Here is an 18,367-nt window from a genome sequence, read left to right on the forward strand (position 1 = left end):
CCAAGGATCTACTACTCTTTCAGTAAAATAATATTTTCTCATGTTGCTTTTGGTCTTTCCCCCAACTAACTTCAGATTGTGTCCCCTTGTTCTTGTGTTCACTTTCCTATTAAAAACACTTCCCTCCTGGACCTTATTTAACCCTTTAACATATTTAAATGTTTCGATCATGTCCCCCCTTTTCCTTCTGTCCTCCAGACTATACAGATTGAGTTCATTAAGTCTTTCCTGATACGTTTTATGCTTAAGACTTTCCACCATTCTTGTAGCCCGTCTTTGGACCCTTTCAATTTTGTCAATATCTTTTTGTAGGTGAGGTCTCCAGAACTGAACACAGTATTCCAAATGTGGTCTCACCAGCGCTCTATATAAGGGGATCACAATCTCCCTCTTCCTGCTTGTTATACCTCTAGCTATGTAGCCAAGCATGCTACTTGCTTTTCCTACCGTGTCTTATTTTATTTTATTTTATTTTCAAAAACTGGCCAACCTAAAGAACCCATTTTAGCAGCAAGAACCTCTCTTTGCATAGGGCTGCTCTAGGTCCCATCAATTGATCAGTGTCATCATATGAGGCCCAGGAGGCATACTTTCTTTGACACAGTGCCTGTCATAGAGAAAAGCCTCCCTGACTTTACAAAAATGTGGATGGATTTGAAATTCCGGGTGTGAATTCTAACTGCTGCCTTCCCCTGCAGTCATGTGATTGTATTTTGTATGTTGGGGAATTGGCCTGCATTTATAGCCATTGGCAGCATCTCGCAATCATATGCCCAAAATGTATGACTTTTTTTAAAACCAGAATTGGTATTTTAGCAAATCCTTCTAGATAGAATAGCACAACATGCAGCAAACAGAAATTAATATTGTTGCCTATCATGCAATCAGAATTTAAAGTGGTCATAATAGTCACCCTGCCTTTTCTAGTGAGCCAAGATCACTGCACAGATCTAAAAATTAGGCCAGAGGATATTATGCTTGCCTTTAATGCATGTGAGGTTTTTAAGAAGTGCAGTAATACACGTATTGTATTATTATTATTAAAAAAATGTATCCCACCTGTTTCACTTTTTAGGTAACTCAAGGTTGCAAACATACGTAAAACTCCTTCTTTTTCCCCACAACAACCACCCTGCGAGGCAGGTTGGGCTGAGAGGAAGTGTCTGACTTAAGGTCACCCAACTGCCTTTCATGCCTAAGACGGGACTAGAACTCAAATTCTAGTTTTTAGACTGGTGCCTTAACCATTAGACCAAACTGGCTCTCTTATCTGCACCACCCCAAACACAAGCTCTCCAAGACAGATTCTTCAATCAATATCAGAACCTGATTATCAGTATGCTTCAAAACTACTATGTAACCATCTACTTTCCCCCATTATTGGCTATAGTTTTGTTCAGTTAAGAGGAAACTTAAGAAGAATAGTTAAATTAAATTTCCTCATTCTGGTAGAGTCTAAAGAAACTACCATATTTTTCGGAGTATAAAATGCAACTTTTTCCTCCCTAAAAGAGGCTGAAAATTTGTGTGCGTCTTATACTCTGAATGTAGCTTATTTCGAAGCCTTTTTTTAAAAAGCTAAGGATCTTCCCAAAAATTACCTTGCAGGGTTTTTCATTGTTACTCTCTCCGAAGAATATTTTTCCAGCCATAAGTATTTGCAGGCTTTTTTCCATTGCTCTACTTGCTCTGAATAAGTTTATTTCCAGCCCTAAGGATGAATACTGGTAGGCAGATTCCCACCCCCTATTTTCCTCCCCACAACTAAGCTGCGTCTTATACTCCGGTGCATCTTATACTCCGGAAAATACAGTAAACTATGGCTGTCATAATACTCAACCATCAAAATTTCTGACTATTGGAAACAACAAGTGTTTGTAACCTTATAGCATTAAAGAATATCAAGTAATGGAAGGCAAAGGCCAATCATTAAAAACTATGTACAGATTATCTTCAAAATAATAATGAGCAGTTTCTTTAGATTAGCTGATCATGTGCACATAGTAGTCAAGTTTTGCTTGAATATAGAGTTGCATTTAGTTATACAGTATATGTTATCCTCAATAGAAGCTTATAAGGCAAATTGTCCAGGTAGAAAATCTGCTTGAAAGCAAAATACCTAGTGGTCTAGTGCAGTGATTTTCAACCTTTTTTGAGCTGCGGCACATTTTTTACATATACAAAATCATGGGGCACATTGAGCGGGGGGAGTGAGGGGGGGGCTAAAAAAGTTTGGACAAAAATATCTCTCTCTCTCTTTCTCCCTTTTGCTCTATTTCTCTCCTTTCTCTCTCTCCCTTCCTTCCCCTCTCTGTCCATCACTCTTTCTTTCTCTTCCTTCCTTCCTCTTTTTTGCTCTTTCTATCTCTCCCTCCTTCCCAGCCTCTCTTTCTCTCTCTTGCTTTCTCTCTCTCTCTCTCTCTTGCTTTCTTTCTCTTTCTCTCTTGCTTTCTCTCTCTCTTGCTTTCTTTCTCTCTCTTTCTCTCTTTCTTTCTCTCTTGCTTTCTCTCTCTTTCTCTTGCTTTCTCTCTCTCTTTCTCTCTTGCTTTCTCTCTCTTTCTCTCTTGCTTTCTTTTTCTCTCTCTCTCTCTTGCTTTCTTTCTCTCTCTTTCTCTCTCTTGCTGAGCTTCGCAGCACACCTGACCATGTCTCGCGGCACACTAATGGTTGAAAAACACTGGTCTAGTGGTTAAGGCATTAGAGACCTAGATAGAGACCCAGGGACTTTGAGTTCTACTTCTGCCTTGGACAGAGAGGCAGCTGGGTGACTTTCTCTCAACCCCAGGAAGGTGGCAATGGGAAATTATTTTTTAAAACCTTGTTAGAAAACTACAGGACTGATCCAGTTTTTGACATTAAATATAATTGAATAGAGAAAGAAAATAAAACAACAGTTGCACATTTGAATTTATTGTCATATTCATAACTTTCTTACATACACAATTTGTAGATCTTTACCCCGTGGAGAAAAAATGGGATTGAAGAAAACATCTTTTGAACTGTTTTGTAAAAAGCCATTCCCAGCCCAATATTGAACCACTTCAAAGCAATAGCATTTTATTCTGCAAATTCAAGATGTGACAAGACTGCTAAGGAATTAACTTGATTGATCAAAGTATATTGAATGATATTTTACCCTATAATTTCTGAATTTAATGCACAATGAGCACCTGATTGATTTCATCCTTGCTATTATTTCCAGTTGTGTTACTTTGAAAAGATCTATCCATACACACACATACACGCATAACATTTTTCTTTATATATATATAAAAGAAAAAAAACTCATAATCATATTTAAAGATTTTTGTACTTATGAGATAGATAATAACCATAGTGAAAACATACTATTTATTTAAATAATGCCAAACAAAATCTTGTATCACAGACATTTTAAGCAGTTAAATACAAACTATATTAAATCTGTGTACAGTTTTAGCTGCCAACAAATTTAATCCTGTATGCTTAATGAAAACTTAAAAGTTTAATCAAACAAGGAAGCAAACGTTTATTTATGATGGAAAGAACAGGTCCGGCTAGCAAATGACCTGCTTAAACCAGTGCATCGTGTTTGTGTAAGTCATCTAATTTATTTTTTTTTTAAAGAAAGCTTCAGGTTTTTTGGGGGCCATAATCCTGTATTATACTAGAAAGAGTGTGACTGAGGCAAGGTCCCAAATTCTTCTCTGTATTTGCGTAACAGAGCTAGCCTCTTCATTATATTCATACACCTGCGGTAGTGCATACCACTTATACCCCAAAGATCTAAGAATATGAAGCAAACACATCCACCCTCGGAGCCCAGATTTGCTGCTGGGAGGGAAAGTTGCTTGACCTTCGCCCAAGTACAATTATCCCTCTGTGAATCACCCGCAATGGGAGGGACAGAGGTGGAGGGCTGGAGTTCAGCAGAGGAGCAGCAGAAGAGGGCCAGCTGAGTCTGAATCTCAGCTGTGAATTGGCTGTGGCTGGTGGGCTGGGATGAAGGAGGCACGAGTATGTGGCAGAGGAGAATTGTCCCATTTGGTCTAGTAATATTTGTAGCTCAAGAATTGAGGGAGGCATTTTAATCCAACCACTCCCAAAAAGTTGATTTATGGTTGTAATGAATCTCTAACATATATCTTGTTGATTGTAAGCTAAGCCCATACAAGTCCAATCAATCAATCAATCAATCAATAAGGCACCCACACTATTGACCCAAATTTAAGACATTTTTTGTAACAGTTGTTAATCAAATGCCACAGTCATTAAGTGAATCCATTGTCTGCAGTGGGTTTTGGAGTTTTTTTGCCAGAAACAACCAATCACAATATCATATTCTCCCGCCCAAGGAATCTGGGGCGGATACAAGGCTTAACTGTCCTCTGGACACAACAGGTTTGATTACTTGGAATAAAGAATAGTTTCATACTGCATATTTCTACTGATCTTGGACCTACTTTAGGAAACAGCGTTCTCTTCTTTCAGTATTAGGTAGCTGAGATCAGATTATTTTTGAAAAAGATTAAGCAGTGTTAGACTTAGGACGGGAGACTTCTATGAAATACGAGTACTTTTGGCGGAATGGGAAACCATTTTCTCACTTACAGCTGGCACTGAATAACAACAACCACAACTACAGCAACAATAAACAAGACACGTCCATATGGTTAATAGAAGTTTCCTTGCTCTTTGCAAGGCAAAATTAATGGCTTGAGCATTAATTAATGTTTTTTCTTTAATAATGTATATTTTCCTTGAGACATCACTTTGAAAAAAACACCTTTATTATAAATTCCATAAATAATTTGGTTCAGCTCTTGATCATCTTTTTGCCTCTTAAAAAGAAATCTTCGGAGAGGGGCAGCATACAAATCTAATAAATAATAATAATAATAATAATAATAATAATAATGATGATGATGATAATAATAATAATAATAATAATATAAAAATATGTTGCCAACAAAGGAACTACAGAAAACCTGAGAGCATAGTTGCTGAAATTCTTTGTCTGTCTGTCTGTCTGTCTGTCTGTCTGTCTGTCTGTCTATCATCTATCTATCTATCTATCTATCTATCTATCTATCTATATCTGTCACCATCATCAATCTGTCTATTTATCTATCTATCCACTCTCTCTCTCTCTCACACACACACATATGTATGTATGTATGTTTGTATGTATGTATGTATGTATGTATGTATTTACTTACTTACTTACTTACTTACTTACTTACTTACTTACTTACTTACTTACTTACTTACCAAGCCAACAAACATCTTACCATAAGATAACTATGTTCCAGAGGGCAGAAGCAACAGCAGAGAAAGCCCTCCTCCTGGACCCTGCCAACCAGAATAATTAGACTGACGGGATCCACAGCATGCTTCTGCCACAAGTGGTACAGGGCCAACCCTGTCCCTCAAGTAACTTGAACCCATACCATGAAAGGCTTTAAAGGTGATCACCAACACCTTGAATTGTACCCAGAAGCAGACCAGTAACCAATGCAGCTTGCAGATCAGTGATGTTACTGGGGCCATTCTTTGGGCTCCCCATGCTACCACACTCTGCACCAGCTGTAGCTTCCAAATGTTGTTCACAGAAAACCCCATAGAGTGCACATTACATCAGATTAGCCATGAGAAGACTAGGGACTAAATGATTCAGCACAGTGAATCCTGGTGGATCCAGGAAAGGCCACAAGTGGTGCACAACATGAAGTTGTGCAAAGACTTTCCTAGCCATAGCTGCCACCTGTTCCTCAAACAAGAGTTGCAAATCCAGGAGAAACCTCAAGTTATAGACTGGGTCTTTCTGGGGCAGTGCCACCTCGTTCAAAGTTAAAGATGACGAAGTCCCTGGAGCCCTGTGTATTGAAAGCCATTTGATTTTATCAGGGTTCAAAGCTACTTGTCCCCCACAGCTCCCAGGTACCATGAAAGAGTAGCCACAGCATCACTTGCAAAGTGGAAATATAGAATTGGATGTCATAATTCAGAAAATCATTAGACTTGGAGAGGGTGGGAAATCATTTTTCATTTTTCTCCTCACAGATTCCACAAACAGTGGAATTTCATTCCACAATGAGTAGGAACAGAAATAAGATTCTTGTTCTTCTGGAATCTCAGATTTTAAGGCTAGAATGTAGAATGTGACCTAGAGAGAACAATGCTATTGTTTTCATTTACAATTGTTTATTTCTAGAATGACTTTATTGTGGAGAGAGTAAAACACAAATGCATTAAGCAAGCATTCTCATGGGATAAATAAAGTGGAAGTAATTTACCAAAGGATGAGCAAAATTAATAAATCAGAACTGCAGAAAAAACAATTACAGTACTGCCAACCTGCATTACACTGAGGAGTCAAAAAGAGAGCTGTGAAAATATTTACTGATGCATCCTGTTTCAACTGCTACCCTCAAAACGACACTATAGAGCACTGCGCACCAAGACAACTAGACACAAGGATAGTTTTTTCCTGAACGCCATCACTCTGCTAGACAAATAATTCCCTCGCCACTGTCAAACTATTCGCTAAGGCTACATTACTATTACTATTAGTCTTCTCATCGTTCTTATCACCCATCTCCTCCCACTTAAGACTGTAAGACTGTAACTTGTTGCTTTTATCCTTAATGATTTATATTAGTATTGATTGTTTCCTGATTGCTTATTTGTACTTTATGACAATCGCTAAGTGTTGTACTTCATGATTCTTGACAAATGTATTTCTTTTATGTACACTGAGAGCATATGCACCAAAGACAAATTCCTTCTGTGTCCAATCACACTTGGCCAATAAAGATTTTGTTGAGTATCTGTATACTCCATGTAAATAGTTGGAAAAATAGAAGAAGCGCCTGATTGGCTAAGACGCTGACAGTTGGTTTTCGGCGGGAAGCCTAAGTGTATAAAAGGAGCATCTGTCACTGTGTAAAATCAGATGCGTTCCTTGCTGGAGTCACTTGTCAAAGAGAGCTGAATAAAGGAACCGTTTTAAAAGCCCGAGCTGCCTCAGACTCTTCAGATTTCTTTTCTTTTCTATTCTATTCTATTCTATTCTATTCTACTCTACTCTACTCTACTCTGTTGAAAACAATTCATATAGTATGCTCATCACGAAGTGTTGATCTATTCTGTCATCTTAGCTTTCCACTTACAATCAAAATCATTGTCCTTCAGTAAACATCATCTCACTTTTTCAAGCAAAACTAAATCGCTGTGAGAAGGGCGGCATAGAAATCTAATAAATAAATAAATAATAAATAAAACAAACCACCTCAGCCCATGCTTCCATATACTGAAATAGAATTGAATAAATTCATTTTATGCGAGACTGCTTCTAAGTGAAAAATATTTAAATGGCAATTAGAAGAGGAGGTGTAAAGTAGTCATCCAAGAGATTTTGTGTTAAACTAGCATCCACTTAGAATGGTATTCCTTATCAGGTAGGTAGGTAGGTAGGTAGAGATAGAAACATACTAATTCTAATAGTAATGTTTAATTGTGTATCAACCTTGACTATAGAAATGATCTATAGATAATCCTCAATTTACAACAATTTGTTTAAAAGACTGTTCAATGTTACAATTACACTGGAAAAAAAAGACTTATGATTGCTTTTCACACTTAGGACCATTGCAACATCCCCATGGTCATATGATCAAATTTCAGATGTTTGGCAACTGACTCATATTTATGATGATCACAATGTCCCAGGGTTGTGTGATCGCCTTTTGTGAGTTTCTGACAAGCAAAGTCAATGGGGAAGCCAGATTCACTTAACAACCATGTTGCCAGTTTATCAGTTGGAGTGATTAGTGGCAAGAAAGGTCATAAAATAGGACAAAATTCACTTAAAGTGTCTTGCTTAGAAAGATAAACGTTAAGCTCAATTGTGGTCATATGTCAAGGATTACCTGTATGCTATTAGATTAGTTTTTCATTGATGAGCAGCCAGTAGCCTAGTTAAAATTCCAAAGGCAAAAAGTAGAAGGTGAATTCCGGGCCTGCATTGGACTTCTACTTCTTGTCCTGAATAGAATAGAAAAGTAGATGGTGAAGATTGGTCCATGATTTGAATGCTTGTCAAAGAATTTCACAGGGCATGTTATTGTGTCACATGAATTTCCTTGCATATAAACTATCTGTAGACTTGTTAACATGGTTAAAATAAATTTATATTTCTTCTCTTTTTAGTTTGCTGTTTTGTGGTTCACAAGAGGTGCCATGAATTCGTTACTTTTTGTTGTCCTGGAGGTGACAAGGGACCTGACACTGATGTGAGTACACATTGGATTTTTGTTTTTGTTTTTTTGTTTTTTTATAAATTATTTTATTATTAAAATGAAAACATTTACATCATATACAACATATGGTACACTTCGAAACATAAGAACAAACAATACAGAAAAGGAAAAACAAAAGAAAAACATATAGACAAAAACGGGTAAAAGTGTCGGCGAGTAAACAGGGGAGTTGTATTGAGAACGAAAATTGGGTCCAATTGTATGTGCTCATTACCTTGTTTCGAGGATTGTATCAGAAGGGTTCAATGCCAGCGTTGAAATAAACACATTGCGGAGAAGTTAACAGATATTAATAAATCTTCATATCTAAATATATATAACGTCTCGTGTTATTTTATGAGATAATAAGATAGTTTATACCAGATTTGTAACAGTTCGAGGTAGTGTCAAAAATCACAATCTTATAGCCTATTGTTCTCGCTTTTGCTTCCTAGCCAGTTATAAAAAGGGTCCCAACACTCGTTAAACGTAGCGGAGGATTCATTTCTAACTTGTGACGTCAATTTTGACATTTCTGCGCAGTATAATATTTTTTTAATTATTACTTCATTTGGGGGTACTTCTTCGTTCTTCCACCACTGCGCATATGTGAGTCTAGCTGCGGTTGTTAAATGAATGATTAGGTGTACTTGGGATTTCGATAGGTTTTGTCTGATTATGCCCAATAGAAAGCATTCAGGAGTTTTGTCAAGTGATAAATTTAACATTTCATCGATCCAAATTCCGATCTTATTCCAAAATAGATTAGCTTTGGTACATTGCCACCATAAGTGGAAGTAAGTGCCCAATTCTCGTTGGCATTTCCAACAATTTGGAGAGAGTTTGTTATTTGATTTAGTTAATTTGATTGGGGTAATATGCCATCGGTAATACATTTTGATCAGATTTTCTTTATAGGAAGTGGCGATAGTCAATTTATAATTCCTAGTCCAGAGTGTTTGCCACTCCTCCTCTTTAATCTCGTTTTTGAGGTCCAGGTTCCATTTCTTAACGTTAATTTTAGTATTAAAGTGGTCCAATTCATTGTAAGTTAAGTAACAATAGAAATTTTTAATTAGCTTTTCTTGAGGGCCTATACATAGCTTGTCTAGAAGGGCATTTTTCCTTATCCCAGATATTTTTTTGTCTTTGTTGTATTTTGATTGGATCTGGAGGTATTCCCACCATTCCACTTTTTGACCCAAATTTTCTAGTTCTAGCCTTGTTTTAATTGTCCCATTTGGATTTTTGTTAATTCATTCATTTTGCTGCATTAATTGTTTTGAAAGATCCTTGGAACATTAGAATACCTTAATTTGCTCTTTTTTATATTGTGCCTTATAGATATGTTTTCTTGGCATTGGATAAACTCTGCAAATTAGGGACATGTACGAGCAGGCAATGATAGAATCAAGCAGAAAAGCAAAAATATACATACAGAAGGTAGAAAAAAGAATGCACAAAGGTTTTTCCTGGGATATTCCTTGAAAGAGATTCTAGCAGATGTAGATCTCATCAGCAATAGCATGTTTTCTTTTAATGACAACTTTTATTTATATTTAATTACTTGTAGCAACTCTATCATGTATTTATGGTTCTGGAATGCCTGATATAGTGTACAGAGGCAATTTTGTCAAGTACAGGGAATTAGTTACTCTATGAGTAAATATGCTCTTTATTAAATGTATAAGAGCTAGTTAATCATATTACACTAAGTTGTATTATGGCATGCTTTGGTTTCGCTTAGCATGAAATGTAAAGTTATGCATTATTTAGTGCAAATTATAATTTGTGGTGAAAAAAAAAAGACAATTTGACTCCCTAGAGATACTTTAAATGTCCAAATGCCATTATTTTGTAGCCTCTTCAAGCATAATTGTAAAATATTCTTAGTATGATTTCCCATTACAGTACTGTTTTTTTAATTGAAGCCTATGATAATATAAAATAGAAATAGCTAATAAGGGAATAGGGGAAGGAAAAGTAATGGAAAACAATGCAACATAAAAGGGGGGGATTTCGATCCAGTAAAATACAAAATATAGTTACAAGTTCAATGTTCTGCTTACACATTGAGTACCGTATTTTCCGGCGTATAAGACGACTGGGCGTATAAGACGACCCCCTAACTTTTCCAGTTAAAATATAGAATTTGAGATATACTCGCCGTATAAGACTACCCCTCTTTTTTTTTTTGCATTGTCTCTTTGCATGATTTCTTCAAGCAAAGCCAAATTCTTTCACTTCCTTTGCCAGCACAGGGAAGTTTAGCTAAACCTTCTCTGCCTCAGTTTGCAAACTCTCTTTCATCTGCGCTTCTATTTCTACTAGTTTTTCTCATCATTCCTATCATCCTTTTCCTCCCACTTAGGACTGTATGACTGTAACTTGTTGCTTGTATCCTAAGATTTTTATTAATATTGATTGTTTCTTCATTGCTTATTTGATCCCTATGACAATCATTAAGTGTTGTACACATGATTCTTGACAAATGTATCTTTTTCTTTTATGTACGCTGAGAGCATATGCACCAATGCAAATTCCTTGTGTGTCCAATCACACTTGGCCAATAAACTATTCTATTATATTCTATTCATGAGCGGGCGGCTGTCTGGTTTCAATGCGAAAGCGCCGCTCGGAGAAAACGACCACGAAGCGCGCAGGGGAGACTAAGATTGTCCCCGGTTTTGGTACGCGTTCCTTCAGCTACGCTACACATAGACGGGCGAACACCTTTCCAAAGCGCAGGTTGAGAGGCGACGAGGACCACTGGGGGCGAAACTTCAAGCGATTCAGAGACAGGCGGAGGAAGAGAGAGTGAGAGGAAGAGTGGGAGAGAGGGAGGGAGAGAAAGAGATGCTCCTCCGTTCCTTTGGGGATCCGGCTAAAGTCGTCCTTGGATTTCCGGCAGGCAGCTCTGCCCTTTCCCCCCCCCCTTCCCCGGGAGAAGCCGCAGGCGAAGCGCGGGATAGCGCGGGGCTTACAGGTAGGCGGTGAAGGGCCTGAGGCCGGCGGGCACGGAGCCCAGCGCCCCTTCGGAGCAGTCGGCGGAGAGCGCCACGCCGTCCTCCTCGCAGTGGAAGAGCGGTGGGCAGAGGAGCGTCACCCACGGCGGCGGCGCCCAAGCCAGAGTGCCGGAGAGCGCCAGGACCAGCCAGCCAGGCAAAAGGCCGCCCGGCCGACCACCCGCAGCCGGCATGCTGGCCGCCGCTTGGCCCTCTCCCTCGGCCCGGGCAGTGTGTGGGAAGGCTCCCCCGGGGCTCTGGCGGCCGGCTGCACCTTCCGAAGCTCCCGTGCGCGTCTTGGTCGGCGCCGGCGGGAAGAGGAGGCATGGCTGGATGGTCGCGGTTATTGGGTTTCAGGCGGGCTGGGCTGGGCTGGGAGGTGAAGGCACGCGGGGAGGAGCGCGCAGGGGAGACTAAGATTGTCCCCAGTTTTGGTACGTGTTCCTTCAGCTCTCTCCCCGCCGGGCAAGAGGCAAAGGCAGCGGCGGGAGTAGCGGAGGCGAGGCGGAGAAGAAAGAAGCGGCGGATAGCTGCGGCAAGGGCTCGTTACACCGGCTACCCCCCGCAGTTCCTGCCGCCGGGCGTGGCGCTCAACCCCAGCAAAGCCGGCGGCGGGAGCGGCGGCAAAGCGGCGCGGTCCAGCCCTCTAGCCGGCGCCTCGCCAGCTATCCGCCGCTTCTTTCTTCTCCGCCTCGCCTCCACTACTCCCGCCGCCGCCTTTGCCTCTTGCCCGGTGGGGAGAGCAAAGGCGGCGGCGGGAGTAGCGTAGGCGAGGCGGAGAAGAAAAAAGCGGCGGATAGCTGGCGAGGCACCGGCTAGAGGGCTGGACTTCGCCGCTTTGCTGCCGCTCCCACCGCCGGCTTTGCTGGGGTTGAGCGCCACGCCCGGCGGAAGGAACTGCGGGGGGTAGCCGGCGTACGCTCCGGCTAACGAGCCCTTGCCGCGGCTATCTGCCACTTCTTTCTTCTCCGCCTCGCCTCCGCTACTCCCGCCGCCACCTTTGCTCTCCCCGACGGGCAAGAGGCAAAGGCGGCGGCGGGAGTAGCGGAGGCGAGGCGGAGAAGAAAGAAGCGGCGGATAGCTGCGGCAAGGGCTTGTTATGCCGGCTACCCCCCGCAGTTCCTGCCGCCGGGCGTGGCGCTCAACCCCAACAAAGCCGGCGGTGGGAGCGGCAGCAAAGCGGCGAAGTCCAGCCCTCTAGCCAGCGCCTCGCCAGCTATCCACCGCTTCTTTCTTCTCCGCCTCGCCTACGCTACTCCCGCCGCCGCCTTTGCTCTCCCCGCCGGGCAAGAGGCCGGGCGAGCAGGCCGAGGCGCTGGAACGGCGGGCAGGTGGCGCTCGGCACCCGGAATCCTGTCTTCTCGCCACCGCCCGAGCTCCCTCCGGAGCCTGGAATCAGTATCCGGCGTATAAGACGACCCCCCACTGTGGAAAAGATTTTCAGGGGTTAAAAAGTCGTCTTATACGCCGGAAAATACGGTATGTATTAACCATTTTTCTAGCAACAAACTAATTTATCAAAACGTAAAGTCAAAGTTTCATTTTTTCCATTTAAAACATAAAGTCCAGAAACGATTTCCAATAGAAACAAAACTAGATGCATCTTCTCTTTAATTAAAACAATTAATTTTGCCATCTCTGCCAACTGCATCACTTTTTCCATCCAATCTTCTATTGTGGGAATTGATTGTAGCATTGTAAGGGTAGACTAGAAACTCAGGCAGAGTGAAGGCCAAGTCCTATTTTAGTGTGGACACAAACATAACATAAAGAAGTGGTATTGGTATTGGAGAAGACTCCTGATGGATAACTGCCTCCTTGGACTACCAAGAAAGCAAATAAATACATCATAGAACCAATCAATTCAGAGTTCCCACTTGATGCTCTTGTTACATGCTTTATAGAGCTATGTGATGCACTAGAAACATAGAAACATAGAAGATTGACGGCAGAAAAAGACCTCATGGTCCATCTAGTCTGCCCTTATACTAAATCCTGTTTTTTATCTTAGGATGGATATATGTTTATCCCAGGTATGTTTAAATTCAGTTACTGTGGATTTACCAACCACGTCTGCTGGAAGTTTGTTCCAGGCATCTACTACTCTTTCAGTAAAATAATATTTTCTCACGTTACTTCTAATCTTTCAGATTGTGCCCCCTTGTTCTTGTGTTCACTTTCCTATTAAAAACACTTCCCTCCTGAACCTTATTTAACCCTTTAACATATTTAAATGTTTCAATCATGTCCCCCCTTTCCCTTCTGTCCTCCAGACTATACAGACTGAGTTCATTAAGTCTTTCCTGATACGTTTTATGCTTAAGACCTCCCACCATTCTTGTAGCTCGTCTTTGGACCTGTTCAATTTTATCAATATCTTTCTGTAGATGAGCTCTCCAGAACTGAACACAGTACAGTGGTACCTCGAGATACGAGTTTAATTCGTTCCGGACCTGGGCTCTTAAGTCGAGCAGCTCTTATCTCGAACGACTTTTCCCCATAGGAATTAATGTAAATAATTTTAATTGGTTCCAGCCCTCAAAAAACTCACAAAGTTAGTCTAAATTATGCAGAAAGACATGTTTTTAATGAAGAAATGTACATGTACATATAAATGAATAATGAAGTTTCTTTCACTTAACTTGTAAACTTTCTTAAACTTTTAAATTTACATATGTTCAACTTCTCTGCCACCCAATCCTGTAGGACAGAGGTCCCCAACCCTTTTTGCACCAGGGACTGGCTTTAAGCGATCAAGAGAGGAATGGGTGAATGAATGGACGGAGGGTGGGAAGGAAGGAAGGAAAGAGGGAAGGGACAGGAACAGAGGAAGGAAGCAAGGAAACTTATGAAAGGGGAGAGTAAGAGAGGAATGAGTGAAGGGAGGGAGGGAGGGAAGAAGGTGGGAAGGAGAAAAAAAAGAAGAAATAGAGGAAGGGAAGGTAAAAGAGAGAAAGAAAAAGAGCAAGAAAGAAAGCAAGAAAGAAAGCAAGAAAGAAAGAAAGAAAGAAAGAAAGAAAGGGGGAAGGGACAGGAACAGAGGAAGGAAGCAAGGAAACTTATGAAAGGGGAGAGTAAGAGAGGAATGAGTGAAGGGAGGGAGGGAGGGAAGAAGGTGGGAAGGAGAAAGAAAAGAAGAAATAGAGGAACGGAAGGTAAAAGAGAGAAAGAAAAAGAGCAAGAAAGAAAGCTGCAAGCACCCCCCCGAGCCCCCCAGGCCGGCTGCAACCTTTTAAAACACGCGCGCCGCTTCGCAGCTGTCTCCTGAAGCCGAACGCGGAAGTTAGCGTTTGGCTTCAGGAGACAGCTCCTTGGCGCTTGTATCTCGAATTTGGGCTTGTAAGTAGAACAAAAATATCTCTCCCCTCCCAGCTCTTATCTCGAGTTGCTCTTAAGTAGAGCAGCTCTTATGTCGGGGTTCCACTGTATTCCAAATGTGGTCTCACCAGCGCTCTATAGAGTGGGATCACAATCTCCCTCTTCCTGCTTGTTATACCTCTAGCTATGCAGCCAAGCATTCTACTTGCTTTTCCTATACATTTAATAAACAAATAATAATAATAATTTGCTCATTTGATACCAATTTAATTATGCATAATCAGTGAATCAGTAGATTGTACTAATTGGAAGTGGCTATCCAGAATTTAATCAGAAATCTTTCTCTCCTAGAGATACTACAAATTAAATATATACTGTTTTGTATACAGAGCAGAGCAACAGCTAGAGATTTGTTGACTAAATCAATCAGTCAATAAATAAACAGATGGTAAACATTTATTCCGTTATTTTAGAATCCATCTCTGTTTGCTTGAGATCACATGGTTTCATTTCAAATAGCTATTTCATTTAAAAATGAGCCTTATTGGAACTTCAGTTTTGATCCAATTCATGATATATTAGCTTCAGCATGAGGTTATCTATTCCCCACGTAATATTTTTAAATTAGTATTTTATGCAAGATTTATATAGAATAGAATAGAATAGAATAGAATAGAATTCTTTATTGGCCAAGTGTGATTGCACACACAAGGAATTTGTCTTTGGTGCATATGGTCTCAGTGTACATAAAAGAAAAAGATACATTTGTCAAGAATCATGAGGTACAACACTTAATGACATAAATAAGATTTTGTTGCTGTGGAAATTGGGGAAGAATGGCTCGTTTTGATATATCTTCATAGACTGTTAAATTACAATATGGAGCTGAATATTTAAAATCTACTTCATGTGGCAAGGAACTTTAAAATTATCTTCAGATGAGCTACTTTTCCAATACTTTGCAGCTATATCCTGAGGTTTTAGAACATTATTCCCTGTAGTTAAATGGCATAAATGGAATATCTTCTTTGCTAACAAAATCTTCCTCAATCTGGTGCCTTCCAGACATCCTGAAGTGAAACTCTCAGGGTTGTAATAGTTGGAGTGCATAGAATGGAAAAATATTGTTTAACGAATATTGTGGCTTTAGTGCATTTCTCAAGCCACTCTTTTTTCAACCTCTAAAAGGTCCCTCCACCCCTAACCTAGACAATTTGAATTTATAGCTTTAAAAATTACAAATGCATACTTTTCATTAAAATAAATGGTTATATTTGCGATTGGTTATTTTAGGATAATTCCAATATATATATAAAAAAAACCAAGTTGCTCACACATGAGATTGCAGGTAGTCATCATTCAGCATCTGCCTCTTTTAGTGACCATTTGAAATTATGACAGTGATGAAAAAGGAATGTTATTGACCAATCCTCACATTTACAATTTATCAGGTTTGTAAAGCAAAGGAAAGCTGAAGTAAGATAGTTATGGTTTCACTTAACAACCATTTAGCTTAATAAGGTGGCTGGTCCCAGTTGTGGCTGTTAAGCAAGAACTGCCTGTATTTCCTTAAAATTTTAGCCCTGAACAATATCAACCACTACGTTTGTTTACATGAGGATTTTTGTTATTATTCAAATGTATGCAAATCCTTTGAGGAATATAAAATTGCACCTAAGATTCACAGTTGTCATTTGATAGCACCATTTGGGTTAGAGCAAAGAGATTAGGTAAATTGTCTGAAATACTGGATAACAATTCCTCTTAACCAATACACCACAAACAATTATTTCATATTTAATTCCTGAAATAGTAATGATTGTACACTGGGCAAAATACATTTTCTTCATTTTTATGCACCAAAATGTCTACCTGTCTCCTAATTTGAAATTGGTTTCTAGTGAATAAAACTCATTCCAAACAAAATCTCTGAGATTTTGAATGTAATCTCTGGTATATTATCCAAATCAATAGGCAATTAGAATTTGAAGGAATTATATATGTTTCCCAAGGCAATTTTACCCCCTCCCACTTTTACCCAAGAACCCCTCATCCTCAACACTAAGAATGTATATAATATTAACATTTGAAACCTTTGCTGATGATTATCAATGTGGATTCTGTGCAGTTACCCATTTTTATCTGTGTTCATAAAATTTTCAATGCATTTTTCTTTATATTAAGTCCTTAACATAAAGAAGTCATATCGATATTAATTGTAAGAATTATATGCTGAAAATTCTTATAGCACGAAGAAGCCTTATTTAAAAGCTGTGTGTGTGTGTGTGTTTGTGTGTATACACAAATGCACACACAAAAAGGAGCTGTGACGTTCCTTCAATATACCAGGGTGATTTGACCAAAAAAAATCACACATAACCCTTCCCTGGTACAAGCTGATACAGGAGTTGAGCCTGTAGCCTAATGGTTAAGACAAGGCAGAGGCCCCGGGTTCAAATCCCAGTAAAAAGGGTGTGGCTACCTGATGAAGGCTAATAAGCCTGAAATAGATCTATAGTAGTCTCCCTTCCTTTTCATTATCAGCAAAAATATGTTATACAGTATATATATATAATCTTTCCTATACAAATTTTGAATGCTTCTCTATTCTGTTCAATACGGAAACAATTTAGTCTTCTTATATATCATATGTGAGAAGCAGGAACATTTAAAGAGCAGTATGATTGCGTGGTAAATATGGGCAATAATAATTACAAATAAGACTCACAAAAGCCTTTTCCAAGGTTTTTGATCAAATTCATTAGCACTATTTTGCTCTAAAAATGGGGGAGATTAATTGCTCATCAGAGCTTTGGAACTGTTATTCCCAAGCAATACACTTAATAGTGGTAGGGGAAAAAAACAGGGGTAAAAATTCTGAAAGCATCTGTTGAGCGAGAATCATGATTAGCTGTTCAGTTACTTGATTATGGACTTCTTGATTGCACTTTGTATGTTGTGGCTGTCCCACACTCTTGCAGAAAGTGGTGAAGTAACTGAAATAATTCTCCTGGGCTGAAATATCTGAAGTAAATCTATTTTTTTTCCATGTAGGCAATTCTTCTTGTATGACTCATGCACTTCTATATACTAGGTTAAACCTGATCAGTTTTAAGGCACTGAAAATTTTAGGATAAGCCCTAGATTTTTTTCTGTTAAATTAAGATTTTACATAGATTATGGTTTCAAGTTAAATAATTTCTAAATGATTTTGCAACAACATTCTCTTTTACTCAGTTAGTTTTGTTCAATTGTGTCATATACAAACTGAAATATACCATGTTGAAATGAGAAAAACCACAACAAATGACAAACACAGGAGGATTACATGAAGCCTGTTCTAAATTAGGTAGCTGTACTCTTTTCTTGTTGTGTATCATTACTATGCAATTCAAATAATGATAATTTAATTTAAATCATTTTTCAGTAAGCAGATGTAATTTGGGATAATCCCAGATTTAAATGGGATCGAGTGGTAAACTCTTGAACCAGTGCTTTTTAATTTTTTTAAAAAATGTTTCATAGTTATTAACTTCTGCGGAAGTTACAATTGGTCCTTCATTTTTCTCATTTGTTTCTTTTTGACCTGCACAGTGTGATAGTAGATAAGGGCATCTCATGATCAACTCATTGGTTAAATGAATTAATGGAAGAGCAATAGTACTGAATTGAGCAGCTCTGGCTCTTGAGTAAAAATGAGCATCCATATTATGGCAGCATATCCAAGCGTACAAGGAATTGCAGCACTATCAGTGTTCACCAATC

At 39.4% G+C, this 18,367-nt stretch overlaps 1 protein-coding gene across 1 annotated transcript in view; it reads left to right on the forward strand.

Moving 5' to 3' along the window:
* PRKCA (protein kinase C alpha) overlaps positions 1–18,367 on the forward strand; it is a 230,974-nt gene that overhangs the window by 103,833 nt on the left and 108,774 nt on the right. Inside the window, exon 3 of the mRNA XM_070740327.1 lies at positions 8,191–8,273. Within this exon, the coding sequence (XP_070596428.1) occupies positions 8,191–8,273 (83 nt within the window). The remainder of the gene's footprint in view (positions 1–8,190; positions 8,274–18,367) is intronic.

Source organism: Erythrolamprus reginae, chromosome 2 (genome assembly GCF_031021105.1).
Source record: "Erythrolamprus reginae isolate rEryReg1 chromosome 2, rEryReg1.hap1, whole genome shotgun sequence".
NCBI lineage: Eukaryota > Metazoa > Chordata > Lepidosauria > Squamata > Dipsadidae > Erythrolamprus > Erythrolamprus reginae.